The 22988-nt window shown below is 38.5% G+C and overlaps 1 protein-coding gene across 1 annotated transcript; it reads right to left on the reverse strand.

Annotated features, from left to right (window-relative positions):
* Positions 1–882: 882 nt before the first annotated feature.
* Positions 883–21328, reverse strand: LOC107564115 (chromodomain-helicase-DNA-binding protein 1-like). The gene is made up of 32 exons (XM_016249110.1): positions 21207–21328; positions 19742–19934; positions 18230–18349; positions 18063–18115; positions 17820–17960; positions 15592–15857; positions 15135–15360; positions 14953–15053; positions 14689–14867; positions 14479–14603; positions 14133–14349; positions 13956–14045; positions 13199–13389; positions 12750–12938; positions 12353–12512; positions 10129–10281; positions 9965–10036; positions 9315–9332; positions 9019–9195; positions 8676–8836; positions 7815–7856; positions 7598–7731; positions 7095–7233; positions 6730–6880; positions 6492–6614; positions 6123–6266; positions 4799–5056; positions 4118–4222; positions 2402–2580; positions 2209–2308; positions 2012–2063; positions 883–1169 (listed from the first exon to the last, which is right to left on the reverse strand). The coding sequence occupies exons 1-32, from the start codon at positions 21257–21259 to the stop codon at positions 898–900; spliced, it is 4584 nt and encodes a 1527-aa protein (XP_016104596.1). The 5' UTR covers positions 21260–21328; the 3' UTR covers positions 883–897.
* Positions 21329–22988: the final 1660 nt, after the last annotated feature.

Consider the following 22988-nt stretch of genomic DNA (forward strand, 5'->3'; position numbering starts at 1 on the left):
ATGGCCGGATCCAAAAAAAAAAAAAAAAAAAAAAAGGAAAGTAGTCAATTTATAAAAAATAATAATAAAAAACAATTAATCTGCAACACCTACAAAACAATGCAGCTAACTCTTAAATACAAAAATATGTGATCTGTGTTTCTCGAAGGTGAGTAGGAATCATATTCACTGCATTTTCATACATGGTTCACATTTATGCTCATAACGGCTTCACAGCAAACGTCTTGCATTCTAACTTTGTACACACACACCCTCAAATGTGACCCTGGAGCACAAAAGCAGTAAGTCAAGTCAGTGGGGTATATTTGTAGCAATAGCCAAAAATACATTGTATGGGTCAAAATTATTGATTTTTCTTTTATGCCAAAAATCATTAGGACATTAAGTAAAGATCATGTTCCATGAAGATATTTTGTAAACTTCCTACCGTAAATATATCAAAACTTAATATTTGATTAGTAATATGCATTGCTAAGAACTTCATTTGGACAACTTTAAAGATGATTTTCTCAATATTTTGATTTTTTTGCACCCTCAGATTCCAGATTTTCAAATAGTTGTATCTCATCTATCCTAACAAACCATACATCAATGGAGAGCTTATTTATTCAGCTTTCAGATGATCTATAAATCTCAATTTCTTAAAATTGACCTTTATGCCTGGTTTTGTGGTCCAGGGTCACATTTTAGGTCAATTGTAAGTTTAAAAAACTTGTGTAATTGGTAAATCATGGCCACAACTGATCTAAAATGAGGGAACAAATTAATTTGTAGCCACAATATCCTGTTTTTTCCCTGCATGCCATGTGTTTCACACAAATCACCCCATCCACAAAAAGTGAAAAAAAGCTGCATTTGTACCAAAGACTGTATAAGCTGCTAATGTTAAGCACATTTTTAGAGTAAAGGCAAACAGAAAAGCGTGTGTAATGACCTGCTGTCCTGTCGCTCTCCTCTCTCTCTGTACTGGTCTCTCTCTCGCTCTCGGTGGTCTTTGCCGTTGCTGAAGGAGGAGTAGGGTCTCTTCCTGGCATCGGAGCTCTTCCTGTACGAGTCGCCAGCGTGCCGATCTTTGCTGTGCTCATGGTAGCGAGATGAGTGATGTCTGTCAGAGCTGTAGCTGTCTCTGCTGCTGTCGTCCTGCTGGGACTCCTTCATCCGCTCAACATCTGTAAAAACAACAGCATTCAGTGGAACATTAGCAGAAATGTGGCAATATCCATACACCATTAAAGCTGCAGTAGCAACAGATCTTTTCTTCATATTGTGACGTAGATCCAAGAGAAACATTATTTAAAAAATTAGGACAGGGACTCGGTTCATTGGTTGTTGACTAGACAGAAGCATATCTGAATGAGAGCTCAGTCTATATTAAAAAGGGGGTTTAAGAAGATTACATTCACAAGTTATTACAGCATACGTCACCAGAGAGATGCTGTTACATCAGATCATCAAGAGATGACATTTTGATGAAAAACAAACATGCATTGTCTGTCAGAGCTGTAGCTGTCTCTGCTGCTGTCGTCCTGCTGGGACTCCTTCATCCGCTCAACATCTGTAAAAACAACAGCATTCAGTGTAACATTAGCAGAAATGTGGCAATATCCATACACCATTAAAGCTGCAGTAGCAACAGATCTTTTCTTCATATTGTGACGTAGATCCAAGAGAAACATTATTTAAAAAATTAGGACAGGGACTTGGTTCATTGGTTGTTGACTAGACAGAAGCATATCTGAATGAGAGCTCAGTCTATATTAAAAAGGGGGTTTAAGAAGATTACATTCACAAGTTATTACAGCATACGTCACCAGAGAGATGCTGTTACATCAGATCATCAAGAGATGACATTTTGATGAAAAACAAACATGCAAGGATGGATGAATCATTCACAAAACGAGTTTAGAAAATAGGGTGATTTTTAGATTTTTTGAGACTTTCAGATCAAATGTGCAATATGCATGGAAGTTAATCACCAATTAAATGGACACAAAACGGAGAGCAGACATACCTGCATGTTTAAAGCTTTGTGCATTTACAGTGCTAGTGTTCTGCTCCACTGCCTGAAACAAAACAAACATCGCACACTTACGATATCCCAAAGATAAAGATATGAATAATATTATTACAGCAGTGGACACTAATTCAGCAAAAACATACAAACGTAACTACCATAACAGAGAATCTTTGAAAACATTGTGTCCATACCTGAGCATTTTCTTGTCTTTTCTTGATGGCGTGTTTGTATAGTTTATGCAGTTTCCTTGCATCAAATTCCGTGAATTTCGAAACAAATATCCACAGATTTCTGGAATTTGGAAATAAACAAGGTATCGATAAACTCAATATTAACATTCGCTTATATATTGTGCATTCTAAGCTGCTGATGAAATGGCCGTACTTCCTCCACTGTTTGATCTGTTCGGGGTTGGTGTATTCTCTCAGACACTCGGTGATGTGATCTCCTATTTTGATCAGGCACTGACGCGTGTGCTCCAGCTGCTCGCGCTCAGACAGACCCTTCTCCGGTCGATCCAGCTGCTTGAGTGCTGCCTTCACCGGCCGCATGCGCTCCTTACACTGACAAGCACACGATACAGATGCAATCAGCTCACACCAATGTCATTTATAAAACGAGACATCAGCTCTGTATGAAACCAAGCGATCTGCATACTTGGTTTAAAAAAAAAAAAAAAAAAAAGACTGAGCAGTCAGCATTCTTATTAACCACTTAAGTTTAAGCACCCAGGAAGAACAGTGGTTACTAAATCACTTTAGTGAATTAGTGCTTGCGATGTGGCTTTGAATTTTCTTGAGGATAGGTTTGGATTAGAATGGATCAGAATCCATCCCATCAGCTTCCAGTGATTTTAAGCAAAGAGGAAGTCGACAGGGTTATCATCTCACCAGAGCCACTCAAGTCAAGTCACCTTTATTTATATAGCGCTTTTAACAATACAGATTGTGTCAAAGCAACTGTACAGCATTAATTAGGAAAATAGTGTCAATAATGCAAAATGACAATACTAAACATTACATTTTCAGTTAAAGCCAGTTCATTAGTGGTTCAACGGATCACAAATCTCATATTCATAATGTAATAAAAATCATATTACGGTTTTTGAGCCACGGATCGGATCGTTTTTCGGTTTAGCAAGAAAAAAAAAATCTATGTAACTTTGCTTTCCATAAATAAGTACGATACCACAGCAAAAACTCTTAGCCTAAGAAGGTTCAACCATTATTAAATAGACAAGTGAACAGCCAGTAAAAATAAGAACAAATAGGCTACACAAATTACAAGCATAGATAAATACAACAGAACAATGTTACAAATAAGGTCGGTAGTATTCAGATACAGAAATGTCATAATTAAGTGTAAAATAAAACTGCATAGTGTTCACTGAAAAAATTTAAAATAGATTCATCTTAGTCAAAAACGTGTTTTGTGGTTTGATGAGCATAATGACAGCAGCAGGTATTATTAGACTGCTGCCCCTTTAAGATCTGATGCACGGATCCAATACAGCCTAATGTTACACATCCAATTTCTTTCTCAGCTCGTTCACTTAAGACACAACAGACTGCATTTGCCACAATGATTGTCGAGATCGGTATTTTGTCAATTTTATGTGTATATGCATCTGTTCAAAGGCAAGGAGTGAATGAGATAGGAAAGATGGTTCAGTTCGGTGTTGGCACGCAGTCAAACGCGCCTCACTGCATGTGCGAGCGTGATAGAAAACAGCGAGCGAGTAACGAATCGAGTTCCATTTTGCCGTTACTTTCGCTAGAGTGGTTTAAAATCGCTTGCGTGTGTAAAAACGGGCAATTGATAATCTTTCACTTTATTAAGGATAAATATTGCAATTAATCCGCGGACCACATGCGTGCCGAACCGTGGGGCTTGGTCCATACGAATCACGGATCAACTACGATCCGTTTAACCACTACGTCTGTGTAGTATAGAACTTAAATAGATACTTCAACTATAGATACTTAAATAGTATCTGTGCAGTGACTCACTTAGTGACGCCTTCCAGAAAGTGTAAATAAGGCTTCAGCCTGAGAATTGGCCATCTAAAATAAAGCATTCAGTGAGACGCCACAAACTCACCACGCTGAAGGTTTTCTGGTCCAGTTCTTCAGACTCGTCAGACAGGGGAAGTGCATCTCCTCCGGAGGGCGTGTGCACAGGGGTATCGGCTTTCACCTCCACAGCCTGAGAACACAGTCAACGGATTTTGAATAACAACTCATGCAAATGTCCTATATTTGGATACAAAGACAAAAAAGACACTAGGATGTCTTAAAACCTAGCGAGTTGCCCGGAACAGCATTTTTGCAATCTTTGGCATGTGAAGGTCCACTAGTTGATGGTCTGACTGTCACATCAATAGCCTGTTCAAATCTGTCAAAGGTGTGTCATACTCACTGGTTCAGAATGAAAAAAGAGGGACAGACTTAACTCCTCAGATACTTCTCACCGATTCGGTCACGTGAGGCTTGCTGAAATAACACCATGTTTACACATCTCGACTGCTATGAAAAACATTACACAACATGTGATTATTAACAAAGACGGTCACAGAATAACCCTGGGACGAGCGACTAGTCCGAGACTGAGAGCATCATGTTTGAACGAGTGAGACGGAGAGCATGCAAAAATTTAATTTTTCTGTTAAAAAAATTTAAATCAGCTAATTGGATGCAGGCTTGACTCATAATGTGCCTTTGATTTCCAAAAACGCTGTCTAGGTAGGCAGCTAACTAGTTGTGTGATTATGAGCATTGTGACCTTCTCTGCAGGAGTCTCTTCTTCAGGCTCTGGCTTCATCTCCTTCTCTTTTGGTTCCCTCTCTTTGCTGTCCAGACCCTCCTCTTTCTTCTCCTTCTTAATCTCTTTTTTGACCACTTTCTCCATGATGTCCTTCTCATCGGGCTCTTTATCCTCAGGCTCGTCCTCATCAGACTCCTCATCCTCATCCTCCTCCTCCTTTACCGACCGCTCTGACACGCATGCTCTTCTGTTGGGCGGCTTAACTGGAGGAGTTTCCTGGAAGAACACAAAAAAAAAAACACTTTAGCACAGGTGATGAGCGGGACTTTATTCTTTCGTCAAGGTTGTCAAATTGTAAAAAACAATGTGTATTTTTTTCAATAGAACCAAGGTGGAATGGACCTTGGAGAAGGATGTTAAATGCCTGGCATGGGAGGCTTTATGCCACTGTAAAATATTTGGGGCCACTGTTTTAAGGCATGGTTTTGACATGACAGCCTATTAAAAAAAAAGCTTTCAATAATCTTCGGATAGAAATGTTTGGACTGTGTCAAGTTTGATGACAATACAATGAATGCTCTAGGACAGTGGTTCAACCTTTTTCACTCGAAGGCATTCACTCTAACCCATTGTCCAAAACAATATTTAAATACCTAAGATATTTGTGGTACTTCTGCTGTAATGACAAAGTGGATTATTTTCAATGTTTACAGAATTATATATATTACACACACACACACACACACGTGTATATATATATATATATATATATATATAACAATTAACAATTAAATCACACAATTATAATACTTTAAAATTATATACATTTTATTTAAATCAAAACTACTAAATTCTGTAGTTTCAGATTCAAGAACTGAATTTTCTTCAAGGTTCTGTAATGCATTTATATAACTTTTCTACTTGTTTGTGATCATGGGATAAGGTTTTCAAAATTATTTCACTTTCAGATTTGATTAATGCCCATGGTCCAGAATTGTAATTTTTTTAAATTCTTAATATTTCTAGGTTTTTCAAAACCGTGAGAACCCTGATTCCTAAATAAAAATGACAGTTGTTGAGCGAGTATGTCGGTTATAGGAATATGTCGGTTTTCATCTTAATAGCTGAATTAGCTTGTAAGCTTTAGCTGTTTAATCTTAAAAAAAAAAAGCTTGTTTTGACATGTAATACATCTTAAGTCATCTCAAAGCCCACTTGTAAGTGTGCTGAAGCCTCCGTGGTTGAGAATCATTGCTCTAGGAGTTGTTAGCATAAAGATTACAGCAACGGCCTCAGCCTCTACCCTCACATGGTACACCTGCACTATTACAGCAACACAAACCATTTCCTCTTCCTCCTTCTCATCCTCTTCTTCAGAGCTCTTATCTGATGGCGGTGCAGAGGACAGACTGTTCGTCACATCATCCATCTTCGGCTTTACCGCTTTATTCTTCTTGCCCCGTGGTTTTCTCTTGCGTGAATTTGCCTATAGACCAGAAGGAACATCAGTGATTGTATTGTACGATCAATATGATGTATGATCACAGAACAGCAAATGAAATTGTATGAGCTGTTCACGGACAACGTAATTGTTATAAGTAACAGTTTAGCCACTTTACAGAACACCGTTTGTTGCTTACGTCTGCATTTAGTGAGCCAAGTGATGTTGTGTAGTAATTAGTGAGGATTGTGTGTAATCTGTGTGACTCACTGTGCCGGCCTGTTTCTGTGCTTCCTTCTTGGCGAGGTCTTTGCTCAGTAATTTGATGAGGTAGTCAGCTCGTGTCTGCAACTGCTTGGCCTGTGGCTTCTTGTCAGGGTCATCAGGAAGGAGCTGCAACACGTTTTGTAACAATATATCATTTAAATGCCATACATAATCACTAAGGACAGAACAATGTAATGGGATATTAAATCAAACACCACTGATTCTCCATGCGTTTCTGCACCTTATGTGTGAGGTTGAGGTCTGGGTCCATCTTGATCATCTCCCAGCTGCCATAACCGTACTCATAAATCCCAATAAGCAGGCTGGAGTCGTCCTCTTTACCCCACTCAATGTCAAAATGAGCTGCCTTTGAGTGGCATGGGATTATATACCTATAAATATTTACAAAATAAATAAAAAGATTGCCTTAAGTCATTTTTCTGCCCTCACAAAGTATAAAATGACAAAATACAGGTTAAAAGCTTAATGCTGCCTCAGCAAAGCCAAGCAAAAGACATCGGAGACAAACACTAACAAAAGAAAACGGTGTTGAAATCAGACTAGGGTTGCATGAATTGCACTGAACTCATGTGAATGCTAATATACCTCTTCCTCTCCTCAGGGTCAGCGGGAATGGCCTTGTGTAATGGTGCCAGTTCCTCCTCATGAGAGATCACCAGCTTAGCATTGACCTGAACCCCTGAGATCCTGAAGGTGGGTCCTTTCACCTTCCCTCGCCTGCCTCCTGATATGAACCAGCACAGAACAAAATCAAGACAGGCCTCCAAATGGATTTCTTTAAAAGAGGAAGGGGGATTTCCCATCCCGAATGCTTCACATTAGGACAAATTTATTCACTTTGATCGGAGTGCAAAAATTTAACTATTGTCTTACTCATGCAATATAATGACATCCAAAATGTTATAACTGCACCATGCAATTAAATGTGCTCTTCATTTAGGTGAGGTAAACTCACATCTTGACTGCAGGAATATGTGGACTAAGTGAAATGCACAAAACAATAATCCAGCCACAAATTCATGCCCTGAAGGCCATAGTTTACACAGACACCTCAGTAATCAGTCAGTGTGGTTATGTGCTGCTCTTGCCTGAGCTTCGTTCAGGTCCACAGGGGTTCTCTCTTAGCGTTTTCAAACAGCCGTTATGTACGGTCTCAGCCAGCCGCCGCAGATCATGCTCAGATTTATCCACCAGCTCAGCATCGCGAGCGATAGCATCAAGCCTGCAATACCCAGACAGTCACATCAATGACAGAGGTCAAAGTGCAACCATTACCATATAAAGCTATGAAAAACAGCTACCTACCTTTCTAAAGGGCCACCAAACTTTTTATAACTTTTGATAAACCTGTGTGGGGAAAAAAAAAGAGTTTTAAAATAAACAGTATTCATTAAAAAAAAAAGCAATTCTGTTACACCAAATACACAAAATAATGATCTTTTAAAAAAAAAGCATCATATGACCCCTTTAAAGTATAATGTTGAATGACTGCATTAATACATATTAATTAGAAATATATATATATATGACCCTGGACCACAAAACCAGTCTTAAGGGTAAATTTTTCTAAATTGAGGTTTATACATCATCTAAAAGCTGAATAAATAAGCTTTCCATTAATGTATGGTTTGTTAGGATAGGACAATATTTGGCCGAGATACAACTATTGGAAAATCTGGAATCTGAGGGTGCAAAAAATATATAAATATTGAGAAAATCTCCTTTAAAGTTGTCCAAATGAAGTTCTTAATGCATATTACTAATCAAAAATTAAGTTTTGATATATTTACAGTAGGAAATTTACAAAATACCTTCATGGAACATGATCTTTACTTAATATCCTAATGATTTTTGGCATAAAAGAGAAATCTATAATTTTGACACATACAATGTAATTTTGGCTATTGCTATATAGGAACATGATCTTTACTTAATATCCTAATGATTTTTGGCATAAAAGAGAAATCTATAATTTTGACCCATACAATGTAATTTTGGCTATTGCTATATAATACCCCAGCGACTTAACACTGCTTTTGTGCTCCAGGGTCACATATTTGGTGTGAAGAAAAACAATTAATAAAATTCACAGTGAATTCTCACCACTAATTAAATAAATAATGCTTTTATCGCTGATTTTCACTCCTAGTGTTGAATCTGCTTTACCTGCGTATCTCAGCATCAGTGAAACCCTTAATGTTCTCTCTTGGAATAGTTCGAGGTCTTCCTCGTTTCTTGGGCCTCTTTCTGTCAGAGACAGAGTCGCTGTCTGAACCAGAGTATCGTCTGTTCCGGCTACGCCTGCCCTCATTTCCATTAAAGTTGTTCTGTCATCACAAATTAAAAATGGACATGAAAACAGTACAAAGAACTAGGGGTGTATGTTAGTTTTTTATGGACCAGCATAACATTCATTAACTCTATTCATTTTATAGAATGAATATAGTTCATGATGTAACCCAAGCATTTGACATTACTGGCACTGTTAAACGCTGTATGACTGGCTAACCTGTTTAGCGCACTTCCTCATGCGGGGCAGTAAATAGATCTCTGCTAGCTCTTTTTGTCGCTCCTCTTCCTCGAGTCTCCTCCGCTGCTCCTCTGGGATAATGTCATCCCAGTTCCTATCATCCCTCTCAGTGTCCATGTCAATCTCCTCCTCCTCCATCATGGAGAAATTTGCCACCTGCAAGATAGAGCAAGCATTGTTTAATTGTGCGTTAATCATGTAACTGACAGCCTCTTGAGAAGGTGTCCAGCACACAGGTGGAAGGTGATGACTGATGTAAGGTTTAAAGTGAATACCTTAAATTGAGAGAGGAGCTCTTCAAACAATAACACATCATTTTTATATATACACACACACACACACAAGTTCTTTGGGTGGTTCTTTGCCTCCGCGTCGTGCATCTAAAATCCTTTATTGCACGGCAAGCCATTGATTATACCTTACATATATAACATATACACATGGGTGAACATAAGTTTTTCAGCCTGGTTCTCAAAAGAGCTCCTGGAGATTTGGTTTGGTCTTCACACTGCACATAGTGTGACCCATTAAATATAACTGTAAAAAAATAATAATAGTAATAATATTGCACTTTTTTAAAATAAAATAAACAAAATAATAAAGTGTTATAATTCTATTATATTTTAAAATGCCAATATTTACTTTTTTTAATATGAATTTCCATCATTTTCTAACTTAAAATCAGCAAGCTTTTATTTTGGCATGTTGCCTATATACTAAATTAACCAACCACAAATAATTTTCAAGAACTGTATGTTCGTCAATGAAAAACATTTTAATAAATATGAATTGTGAATTATGAAAGTAATTTAATCTGAACAGTGACGCAATTATAGACTTCACAATGCATCAATAATAATGTAATGAATGAATGCTACAACAAATATTTAAAATAATAATTAATATTCCGTGATTTCACACATACCTCAGAGCCCTCTGCATTGAAATGATCTAAAGCCTGCTTCCTCATTTCACCCTTTATGGAACCATCCAGTCTCTATAAACACAAACACTACCATAAGTCACACCTGAGCCACAAACAGTGCACTTAACTCCAGATCACTTGCAGTGAGTGAGTCCTGCCATCACCTGGAATAAGAACTGCCGGTACTTCAGGTACTCAGCCAGGATGTCCAGCATCCGGACCATCTGGGAGAAGATAAGCACACGGTGCCCTCGTTCCTTCAGCCGAACCAGCAGCTTATCCAGAAGAATCAGCTTCCCACTGCTGCGAATGAGGTGCTGCAGACAATACATCAGTTCAATCTGTATGTAGTCAGTGCTGACCCACTGGTTTCGGTTAGCTGTGGTTATATGCATTACAAGATTTTCCTCTAGCAAGAGCTTTTGAAAAGATCACCTTTAACTATGAAGCCACTAAAGCAGAAGTTTTTTCAACACAAAATTCAATATTCTGCCACATAGGTATTTTCTGAGACGTCTGCTTAGAGCTTAGTAAAAGTTAGTCAGATAATTCTAATTTAGAGTCTTATTTTTTTTTATTATATTAATTTATTTAAATACTTTCATGTCATCCTATGCCGCCTTGAAATTTTGCTAAGTCCCAACAGTGGGCCCTCGACCCAGTTAAGAGCCACAGCCCACAAATTCACAAAAAACATATGAATGCACAGGAAAAACAAACAGCAACTGGTAACCGGTGAACATGGTGTTATCTTTTACATCGAAGTTTCTCATGCAAGCACAAATTGTCACTTTAGGGGTTTGCAAGCAACTAATGTTAAACTTTTTATAAACAAAAACTCAGATATTGTGCCATGTTAAAGGGTTAGTTCACCCAAAAATGAAAATTAGGCTGCGTTTTACTCACGCAACCTAGGTGTGTATGACTTTCTTCTTTCAGACGAATCCAGTCGGAGTTATATTAAACATTGTCTTTGATCTTTCAAGCTCTATCATTGCAGTCAGCGGGTGTTGCAGTGCTTCAGTCCAAAAGAAGTTAAATAAAAAGTGCCCATGCATAAAAAAAAAAGGGTCTCACACGGCTCCGGGGGGGGGGGCAAAGTCCTCCTGTAGCGAATCAATGCGTTTTTGTAAGAAAAATATCCATTTTCAAAACTTAATAAATCACTTTAATCTAGCTTGCGCTCACTAGTGTTGTTTTTGGCAGCCTGTTTTAATTTTAGTTTTAGTCTAGTCTTTGTGTGAAACTGTCATTTTAGTTTTTATTAGTTTTAGTCACGTTCATTCTCTTTTTAGTCTAGTCAAGTTTTAGTCGACTAAAAGTCTGAGCATTTTAGTCTAGTTTTAGTCGACGAAAACTGATTACATTTAGTCTAGTTTTAGTCAATGAATTGAAACTATTTTAGTCTCTTTTTAAAAATGCAATTCTATTTAACCCAGTCAATATAGTAGAAGTACCTAATGTTAGTAGTATAGGATTTAATTATCGTCATCGTCACATGACCAGCATTTTCGTCTCGTCACGTCATAAAGGTTCGTTGACGACTATATTTAGTCAATTTTCGTTGACGAAAGCAACACTAGCGCTCACTGTTGTACACTGTTGTCAGCTTTGCGCATATGCCGGTGAGTCTCGTGAAAACCAACGTTTGTTTGCAGGAGCAAAGTTTCCTTACTTTAGCAAAGGAAAACCAGTCTCCTCTTGGCTTATATCGAAATCCTCCGACATTCTTCTTTACAAATCCTCGTTTTGTACTTCTAATTAGTGACCGTTGTTTTGTTTTAATCTCTCCACTGCGCTTCAGTGTTCGTCTATTCTGAGCGGCGCATGCGCAAAGCTGACCTCGTACGTCATCCTCCCGGAGCTGTTTCAGTGTACAACAGTGAGCACAAGCTAGATTCAAGTGATTATTAAGTTTTGAATATGGATATTTTTCTTACAAAAACGCATCGATTTGCTACCGGAGGCTTTGTTCACCCCCCCGGAGCAGTGAGAGACTTTTTTTATGGATGTGCGCTTTTTATTTAACTTCTTTTTGACTGAAGCACTGCAACACCCGCTGACTGCAATGATAGAGTTTGGAACAGCCAGAACAATTTTTAATATAACTCCGACTGGATTCGTCTGAAAGAAGAAAGTCATATACACCTAGGATGCTTCGGGGTGAATAAAAAGTAGGCCTAATTTTCATTTTTGGGTGAACTAACCCTTTAATGATATTTTATCCAAACCATTTGTGACCTTTAAAAAAATATATATTTTGATGTGACACTGAAAATATATATGAACATATAAAATATTTTGTTTATATTTTTTATAACCTTGTTATATTTGTAGCTATTACAATTTTGTCTAATTAGTGCTTTCCGTCTGGAGGTGAAAACCCACCTGTAGGCCTTCTTGTCTGTTGTAGAACTCGTCCTCAGGCGATTTAATGAGGTAGCAGTGGTTACAGCATTTCTTCAACTCCATCATGACGTTGAGGAAGCCTGACTTGCTTCCTTTAGTGCCTTTACTCAGGGCTTTATAGTTTCTCGTCAATATCCACCTAAAAAAAAATATATTAATAAATGTAACTAGGGGGATCTCATTGTAAAAGTGGACTTTAGTGGGAATTATATAGCCAGATTTTTCTTCAGGAAAAATAATGTTAGAATATAGAATGACAAGACTAATCACATGAATAAAGTAAAAAGGGATCCGTTTAGATTCCATGCTGATGTTTGTGCCGTCTCTCTCTCTACTGTACTCAGCACTTTACTCCAAATGCTGGGGGTTCTCTTACTTGTAGTATTGTTTCTGAACAGCGCTCATCTCCACCCTGAGGATCTGCTCCACCTTGGCAGGCAGAGATTTCTCCACATCCTTCTTCACTCTGCGCAGCAGGAAGGGCTCCAGCTCCTTATGAAGGCTGGTATAGCCAGAGTCTCTGCCTTTGCCATGTTCCTCTTCAAACATCTCCCACGAGTGAAATCTACCAACATGTCAGCTTATATCAGCCCTTCATTCAGTGTCATCATTGTATTACACCAATACAAGAACGTGGTTAACTCTTCTCTCCATGGTACTTAGCCTTGACAGTTTAAAACGAACCACAAAGCTTTACAAGAGCTACCAAAATACCACATGAAAAGCTCATTTGCATATAGTAGTACTGCACTGAAAAACTGTGGCTACACATTGAACAGAAAAACAAAAAACACAAGTCGACTGATACGACAAGAGCACACCTACTTTATAGGCATAATAAAATGCAGCAGAGACCAGAGCTCTTTGAGTGAGTTCTGGAGGGGTGTGCCTGTGATCAGAAGCCTATGGTTGGACTTGAACTCAATCATAGTCTTGTAGAGGAGCGAGTCGTCGTTCTTCAGCCGATGGGCCTCATCTACACCAATGAACGCCCAGCTCACATTTCCTAAAAATGACTGCAAGAGAAAATATAACAATGAGCTCTCTGCTCCGCTAAAATACACATTCCTCTCTCTCTTTTACATAGATATTAATATATGTGACCCTGGAGCACAAAAGCAGTCTTAAGTTGCTGGGGTATATTTGTAGCAATAGCCAAAAATACATTGTATGGGTCAAAATTATTGATTTTTCTTTTATGCCAAAAATCATTAGGATATTAAGTAAAGGTCATGTTCCATGAAGGTATTTTGTAAACTTACTACTGTAAATATCAAAACTTAATTTTTGATTAGTAATATGCATTGTTAAGAACTTCATTTGGACAACTTTAAAGATGATTTTCTCAATGATTTTCTCTTTTTGATTTGTTTGCACCCTCAGATTCCAGATTTTCAAATAGTTGTATATCGGCCAAATATTGTCCTATCCTAACAAACCTTACATCAATGGAGAGCTTATTTATCCAGCTTTCATATGATGTATACATCTCAATTTAAAGAAATTGACCCTTATGACTGGTTTTGTGGTCCAGGGTCACATAATATATACATCCAAACTCAGCTTTTGACTCAAGCTGTACCTTATCCTTCAGCAGAATTTCATATGTAGTAAGCAGAACGTTGAACTTGAGTCGCTTGGTCTGCGGATGCATCCATTCATGTGTCCGGATCTGAACAACAGACAGACTGGCGTTACACTTCTTGTGTGCAAGAAATCTAGGAAATGCACACTCTTGCATTTTTTTTTTTAACCATACCATGTTTCTGCTGCTGATGTCTCCCAGGTACACCACAACATTTATCTGAGGAGCCCAGAGCTGGATCTCCCTCTGCCAGGATGTGAGGGTAGACAGAGGCACCACCAGAAGGAACGGCCCGTAAAGCTGGTGCTCATGGAACAAGTAATTGAGGAAGCTGATAGTCTGGATAGTTTTGCCCAGACCCATCTCATCTGCCAGGATGCAACTGTTTCCTCTGGGAAAGCAGAAGAGTATGAGTGATGAAGAAACTGATGAAATCACTCACGACTGTGGGAGAAATTATATGAATGATCTATCATGACACTGGGGTGATGTCTACTAGGAATAAACAAAACGGACATACTTGCACCAAGAATGGGCCATCCAGTTCAGACCCTCCAACTGATAGTCGCGCAGCTCCAATCCATCTGCGCCAATGTAGGGAGGCTGCTTCTTCATGGGTACAAACCGTGGCCTCTGTTTTAAAACCTACAGGAAATCAAATATTTAACTGGTTGTACAGTGATCGGGGTTTCATTTGCTCGCTCAGATGACCGGCGTTGAGTGCCATTACCTTGCACTCTCTGGAGGGAATGGTTTTGCACTGATTCCGACTCATGTATTCATCAATGCACTTTTGAAACTTTCTGCCAATGAGTGCACCGTCTTCCCAGCTGCACTCGAAGTACGGCAGCCCCTGCCATTTACAAAGGTAATCTGGATAACCTGCGGCAGACTTCTGATTTGAATGTCCTGCCAGATTAAGACAACAGTAAAGGTAAATAAATGCTCCCACAACTGACCAAAACAAAGACAATGGGAAGCAGCATCCTCTTACCGATGATTCTCTCCACAAGCTGATATTGTGAATGCAAGTCATCCATGAGCTCCTGCTGACAGTTGAAGTACTCCACATCCTCAGGCGAGGCAGCTTTGAGCCTACAGGCGACAACGTAAGAACAAATTAGCATCTAAAGCCACATTCCCTATTGGAAATTGAGTTTCTTTAATGATTCATACCATTTCTTTTTCTCCTGATCTTTTTTCTTGAAGTTGTCCAGTTTCTTCATGCCCTTCACGTTCTGTTGTTTGAGCGTCTCCTCTGTCTCCCAGGTGTTGTGAATGTGGGACCAGTTCTTCCATTTCATCAAGTATTGCACCTCTCCTGGCTGTCTGTTGGGGTCAAAGTTGGCGTTGGGGTCCCCATCTGCCTCTACTGCATACACTGTGGTTACGGCCCCCGTTGCTGAACAAGAACAAGAGAACACCTTAACATATAATATGTCTTCTAAACTTTTCTCCCAAGCTGACTGTGTTGTCACGTTTCACTCTGCCTCAAGAGAAACAGACATAAATTTAAGCAGTCCTGCCCACTGAAAGCTGTGTGGATTTATTCATGTCACACAGACTGAACAGCTGACGAACAGCTGCCACATACAAAAATGCTTCATACAGTAATAGATTTTTTTGTGCTCACCTCCTTTCCGGCCTATCCTCATTTCCATAACTCTCTCCAGTGTCTCAAACTCGTCCTCCTCCGGCGGTGGGACGTCCTCTCCACACACCTCCACCAGGTCATCTGAATCAGTCTTCAGTTCTTCATCTTCTTTGTAGCTCACATTGACTGTGGCCTGCCGCCGAGGTCCCGCTAAAGCTTTTTTATAGTCGTCCTCGTCATCTGAGGAGGAGCGGGAGGGCTTCTTCTTAGGAGCGTTGTTATTTCTCCCATTCCTGGCATTGGCCCTGAGAGATGAGCAGAGATTCATTCAGCGACAGAAAACTAAATAAAATAGACACAAGGACGCACCAATAGGGTCCAGGGACATGTGAAAAAATCAAGACCAAAACAACCACATTTGGAAGCATTGATCCAGCGGAAGCGGAGGATACAATTGTTTTGAAAGCAGCTTTTTTGGTTGCAGTGCCAAAGCTTTGAGGATTTTCTTCCAGTAAAGTTCCCTCTCGCATTGACAAAGATTTGGTATGTGCCCTTAAATAATTACACTGCCCAAGTATACCATGCTTTGACAAAATATGTGCATGAAATATGCAGGTTAAAAAAAAAGTCCACAAGGACACAATATTTAAGTTTGAGAAGTGAGTTTAGTAGATATTAAATTAATTACTCATCATAGGCCACAGCAAAAAAACGTAATTGAGTTAAACCTTTGAAAAATTTGACAAATCTAAATTATTTTGAAAACTTCATTCAGAGGTTATACACACCAATTTTTTTTTTGTTACTAACAAACAGTGTTGAGAAAAGTTACTTTTAAAAGTAATGCATTACAATATTGCGTTACTCCATTAAAAAAAGTAACTAATTACGTTACTTAGTTACTTTTTATGGAAAGTAATGCGTTACATTACTTTTGCGTTACTTTTTAATCTGGACAGGGCTTGCTTGTTTGTTTTTAAAATAAAAAAAGTTATATTTTTGGCAAATATAAAAGCCTTTTCACACCAAAAGTGAAATGAATAAGCCTCAGGCTGAAGGGAAAGTAAATGTACGTCCGTACAGTAGAATGCAGAAGACATTTCAACACATTTTAGCAATAAAAAAAACACAAATGTTTGTCTAGAGTAATTTGTGCTTATTAGTACGGTTGAACTGAATCAGCGAAGGTCAGAAGCAAAGACATTGGTTAATAAAATGGGAATAAATACATAAAGGACATTTGTGTTGTTTAACATTTAATTATGACAGGTTTGCGTCATATTCGGAGTTGCATTATTTTTATTAATTTTGAGGAATACTGAATCTGTGTTTTTTTTTTTTGTGAGTGAGATGAATTAATGCATATTCATATTTATTTTAGAACTACAGTAACATTTGATTTCTCTCAACATGGGGACAGGAGAGCTGTCAATCAATAAATTGGGGAAAAAAAGTAACTCAGATATTCTGTTGTAAATTAAAAAGTAATGCGTTACTTTACTAGTTACTTGAAAAAAGTAATCTGATTGCGTAACTCGCGTTACTTGTAAAGCGTTACCCCCAACACTGGTCACATGATCCTAAAAACAGTTAGAAAAAAGACACAAATGTGTGTCTAGAGTAATTTGTGCTTATTAGTACGGTTGAACTGAATCAGCGAAGGTCAGAAGCAAAGACATTGGTTAATAAAATGGGAATAAATACATAAAGGACATTTGTGTTGTTTAACATTTAATTATGACAGGTTTGCGTCATATTCGGAGTTGCATTATTTTTATTAATTTTGAGGAATACTGAATCTGTGTTTTTTTTTTTGTGAGTGAGATGAATTAATGCATATTCATATTTATTTTAGAACTACAGTAACATCTGATTTCTCTCAACATGGGGACAGGAGAGCTGTCAATCAATCAATAAATAAAAAAGTAACTTGCGTTACTTATTTGAACAAGTAACTCAGATATTCTCTTATAAATTAAAAAGTAATGCGTTACTTTACTAGTTACTTGAAAAAAGTAATCCGATTACGTAACTCGCGTTACTTGTAATGCGTTACCCCCAACACTGCTAACAAAGTAGAAGAAATAAGTATTTTTTAGATATTTCAAAATGGAACTGCATAATGGGGAGTTTTGAAAGTATTAAGAGGAAAGGTGAATTTTGATTTAATGTTGACTTTGAAAAAACACTAAACAATGGAGGACTTCTGTGAAAAATACCTTACATAAAATGGCAGAAGTAAACCAAGATTAATGTGAAAACCGTACTTGTTTGAAGGTTTTCTGCTCTTGACTTTGTGACTGGGCTCATAGTCTGACACGGACTCGTCACTGTTCCCTTGCTCCTCTGCTGGAGAGTCAGACGAGCCACTTCCTGAACCAGAGCCCGAGTCCGAGTCTGAACCAGACCTACACACAGAACACCAAGGTCAATGTTAACCAGATGCAGAGCGAGAGTGTAATCACGTGATGTACCAATGCAGGCGGTTTCCACACCAAACAGTCACTCACCCTTTACTCCTGCTCTTTGAGTCATCATCCGACTCATCACTACTGGAAGAGTCCTGCAGGTAAGAGCACAACACTGACTTATAACCAGAGGCATTTGCAAATCTATGATAATTTTTATGGAGTTTATTTTCACTTAGTGACTGTGCTGCAGTCAGAGCATGCAGTACCTCGTCTGAGCCAGTGTTTGAGGAGCTCTGCTGCTGGAGCTGCTGCTGCTGTTGAAGCTGTTGTTTCCTGAGCATGGCTGACCTTTGCACTGTCAGGATACTGGGATTGGACTTCCAAAACTACAACAAGGAGTTACAACAACAGAGATATTTTCAAACACTTACAAACAAAGGTTCTGTCCCAAAACCCTGTGAAGTGCCTACTCAGTGTTTCCCATTCATTAGCTAGACTCTGGTGACCGCCATGGTGTAATCTGTTCCGCCACGGTTTCAAAATGACCCGGAAACATTAGTAGACCTCTCATAACAACATAAAAGGTCTCTAACCTTGTGTTTTGTCCCATTGCTTTAGCAACGCGAGCATCTGTCAAACAAACTAAAATTGAATGCAAGACGTGGTTTAGTGCCCTAATCAAATTGCAAAAGGTGGTGACTATATAGTCTGACAGAAATTTAGCTATTCTTATCTAAAATTACTATTTCCATTGTGCATAAAGGCTCATCCTAACACCAAGTGAACTTCCGTTAAACTTCACTGAATGAATGCCAGTATGAGCAGTGACCGAGTGGAACAGAAAGCGCAATCATTCAGAAATATGCTAAAATTTGTTACTGAAATTGCACGTAACAAGTAATGTGATAGCATGTTATTGTATATAAACATAAAAGTCTCTTATTTTAAAATGATAAAGAAATGTCATTAACGTGTTAAAGGGGTCATATGATGCGATTTCAAGTTTTGCTTTCTCTTTGGAGTGTTACAAGCTGATTGTGCATAGATATGATCCCTGAAGTTGCAAAGACTAAAGTCTCAAAACCAAAGAGATATTTTTTATCAAAGTTAAGAGTCAGTCACGCCCCCCTAAAACGGTTCGTTCTAACACGCCCCCACATATCTACCTCACTATGTGGAAATATTAGCATAATGCACCCAAATGTGCACGCAAAGAAAGAAGGCGTGGTTTCAGTAACCGCAGTTAGTGTTGAAGCAGCATGTCAGGGAGACGCTGTGTGTTTCTAGGCGAAAGCAAAAGCACTTTATTTGGTCTTCCGGAAGTAGATGCATTTAGGAATCTTTCAAGATTACTTACAACAGAACAGCAATGCATTTTATGGACGACCGTTTCGTGAACCTAGGAGAGGAGGTAATTCTGACTTTGTATGCTTGCGGTGTTCGGCCAATCACAATGCACTGGGTCAGCTGGCCAATCAGAGCAGACTGCGCTTGTCGGAAGGAGGGGCTTTGTAGAAAACTAAGCGTTTGAGAGAGGCGGGGCATAGAGGACCTACAATAATGTACAGTATCTGAAAAATAATGTGTTATTTGAACATTAAAGCATGTCAACATATTCTGTTACACCAAATAATGATCTTTAAAAAAGCATCATATGACCCCTTTAACGTGTGTTCCTGTAGAACATCTTATCAGTTTGTTTTGTGCCTTTGTTTTTCTTCATCATCAGCATGCCCCACGCATCTGACAACTTTACACGAAAGCTCTATGAAACTTACCGCTGCTCCGTCGATTTTGTTGTCTTGATCATTCTTTTCCTTGGATTTCTCAGAGTCCGAGTCTGATTGGCTTCCAGAATCCGAGCCGCTTCCTGAGTCACTGCTCCCTGATTGGCTACTGCTAGAACTGCTGCTGCTTGAACTCGAGCCGGAGCCAGAACCCGATCCTGACCCAGACTCATCATCTGAATTACTGAGACACACACAACATTTATATGGATCAAACGGAGGAGTCAATTCCTCTACAACATCATTTGCACATTTGAATGCTGGTTTTAAACTCTAAAATGACAACACAATTATTAAAAAAAACATTACTAGGACCCAAAGCTCTGTCACCATTTACTTCCTATGAAGTTCCAAACATGTTTTTTATTTTTGTACATTTAAACATGATGACACATCAGTAACGTGCAAAATTAGTAACTACCATTAATTGTATGTTTTAATGACAATGCATGCTTGCCCAGCAAAATAACGTAGGTTAGGCTTTCATGTAGTTTACTGATGAATTAAGACTAGGGATGTGCAAAACTACTACTAGTCAACTAAACAGTACCGCTGCTGAAAGCTAGCATTGGAAATACCAGTCAACTAATCAGTGAAATATTGTTTCCCACGACACTCTTCAACTTTTAGCATTTACATTTTGCTATAGATTTACACAAAAACTATGCACAACTACTGTCATGTTAATGTTACTTTAAAACAATTAAATATTAGCCTAATAAAAGTTAATAAACCGCAGTTATCCAAATCATCTCACGTCTTTCATGCTTCTTCCCACTTTCACACGCTTTGCACAGAAGACGACGAGCAAAGCATGATGTTATTGATGCTTTGTTAGTCAGCGAAAATGTAAGCCTATATCACTTTCCAGTCATAGTACACCTTTAGCACTACAATGACCTGGAATAGCCAAAACATTGATTGCAGATAAAAAAAAATGAAATCATGGATGTCTGACAAATACTGAAGAAACTGCGTAAGATCATATGAGTTGCATTGTGTTACTGACAACTAAAGTAACCATTAGTCCGGCATGCAAATCAACTCCTCTCATCCCAAAAAGTACATGTAAAGGTTTATTTTGATAGTATGTGCGAACAAACAATTTTAGCAAGAATGAAGTTAGAGTGCTCTGATGTAAAAAGCCTGCTGTCAAACACACCAGATGCAAGCGGTACATCAAAAGTAAATAGATCTGATTATAATCTATGAACCTGTCTTCACTGGACGTCTTTCCTGAAGCTGGACATTATGAATAAACATTCAGTTTTACAGTATGGAAAATAAAGCTAAGATATTCTACCTAAAATCTTTCCTCTCACAGAAGAAAATAAAATGGGTTACAACAAGATGAATGCGAGTAAATGCCACAATTTTCTTTTTCAGGCAAACTATTTCTGATTTAATATTTTAGTATCATATTTTTAAACATCAAAATGCCATGTATTCTGATTACCTGGACTCTCCGCTGCTGTTGCTGACACTTTCATCCTCACTGCGTCCATCCATCGCAAACAAATATTAAAGATTAGTCCCTGATGAGATCCTTGCAGTCTGTGCGCACCACTTCAGAGCAGCTCACCTAAAGTTATGTGAAGTGATTAGAACAGAAGCTCAGAGAAATTGAATGTTTTTATCAAAGTGACTTATCTTAAGTTTGACAGTAAACATCACCCAGTCATTTCCAAGAGACTACAGTATAAAGAAGTCTGAGCAACTGAGATGAACACAAAACACTGCAGCTGAAACTATTTAATAGCTGGTTACACTCAAATTATTTAAATTGAACCTTCTCTGCATTTTGTTTGCCATTGTAACCACAGTAGCGGGGATGCACATGCGTGCAGTTTAGAAAATCATTTGCTTGCATATATACTGTATATTATTACTTCATTCTTCAATATTATAGTCCTAATATTGCCGGAGTACACTTCTTAGAGAGGATTACTTCGCTACGTCCCCTCTTCAAAACACCACACCAATGAAAGTTAAAGGCAAAATTTTCTTCTAATCACGTTTGGTCTCCACGTACAATCTACAGACGAATCGTTCAGGCCTCTTTTATGTAAAGCAAAATAATCAGCACTGTTTAATGAATGAAAGAGATCTGTGTGATGTTGACCGCAGAGGCCTCTAGCGCTCGGGCCTAAAAAGCCGCGGACTTTCCTGAGCTGTATGGCCACCAGAAGCAACGCTATGCTCGGGCGCAGGCGCGCAATACTGTCGGGTCACCATTACATCCAGGACTTCTCTGCATTTTGTTTGCCATTGTAACCACAGTAGCGGGGATGCACATGCGTGCAGTTTAGAAAATCATTTGCTTGCATATATACTGTATATTATTACTTCATTCTTCAATATTGTAGTCCTAATATTGCCGGAGTACACTTCTTAGAGAGGATTACTTCGCTACGTCCCCTCTTCAAAACACCACACCAATGAAAGTTAAAGGCAACATTTTCTTCTAATCACGTTTGGTCTCCACGTACAATCTACAGACGAATCGTTCATTTATGTAAAGCAAAATAATCAGCACTGTTTAATGAATGAAAGAGATCTGTGTGATGTTGACCGCAGAGGCCTCTAGCGTTCGGGCCTAAAAAGCCGCGGACTTTCCTGAGCTGTATGGCCACCAGAAGCAACGCTATGCTCGGGCGCAGGCGCGCAATACTGTCGGGTCACCATTACATCCAGGGGTGTTTACAAAATCCTGTTGTCATTAAGTTTATCGGGTCTTGAAATTATGTTTCACATCATAAAACCACATTTTGAGACTGTGTTTTGATCGTCTGACCCACTAGCAGTGCTGGATTGGCGCTACATTTCAAATCTTTCATCAGTCTCTTTGGGTATTCAAGGGCAGGTTTTAAGATGGTTTAGATCCTACCTGTCCAAACGTTAAAATGGGAATCATCTCAATTAACACCAGAAAAGAATGGAGTGCCTCAAGGATCTGTCTTAGGCCCTCTACTATTTTCAATATACATGTTTGCCCCTTGAGAATATGGGATTAGTTTCCATTGTTAAACTGATGATACTCAACTATTTATTTGAACAAGACCAGATGAAACTACTAAATTGTCTAAGCTAACAGAGTGCGTTAAAAATGTAAAAGATTGGACGACCAATAATGTTTTCCTATTAAATTTGGATAAGACAGAGATGTTATTTATTGGACCAAAAAAAAAAAAACAGTACACAGAATCTCTTAGATTACAATTTGCATCTAGATGGATGT

The sequence above is a fragment of the Sinocyclocheilus grahami genome, unplaced genomic scaffold (genome assembly GCF_001515645.1).
Source record: "Sinocyclocheilus grahami isolate Dianchi unplaced genomic scaffold, SAMN03320097.WGS_v1.1 scaffold911.1, whole genome shotgun sequence".
In the NCBI taxonomy this organism is placed as follows: Eukaryota; Metazoa; Chordata; class Actinopteri; order Cypriniformes; family Cyprinidae; genus Sinocyclocheilus; species Sinocyclocheilus grahami.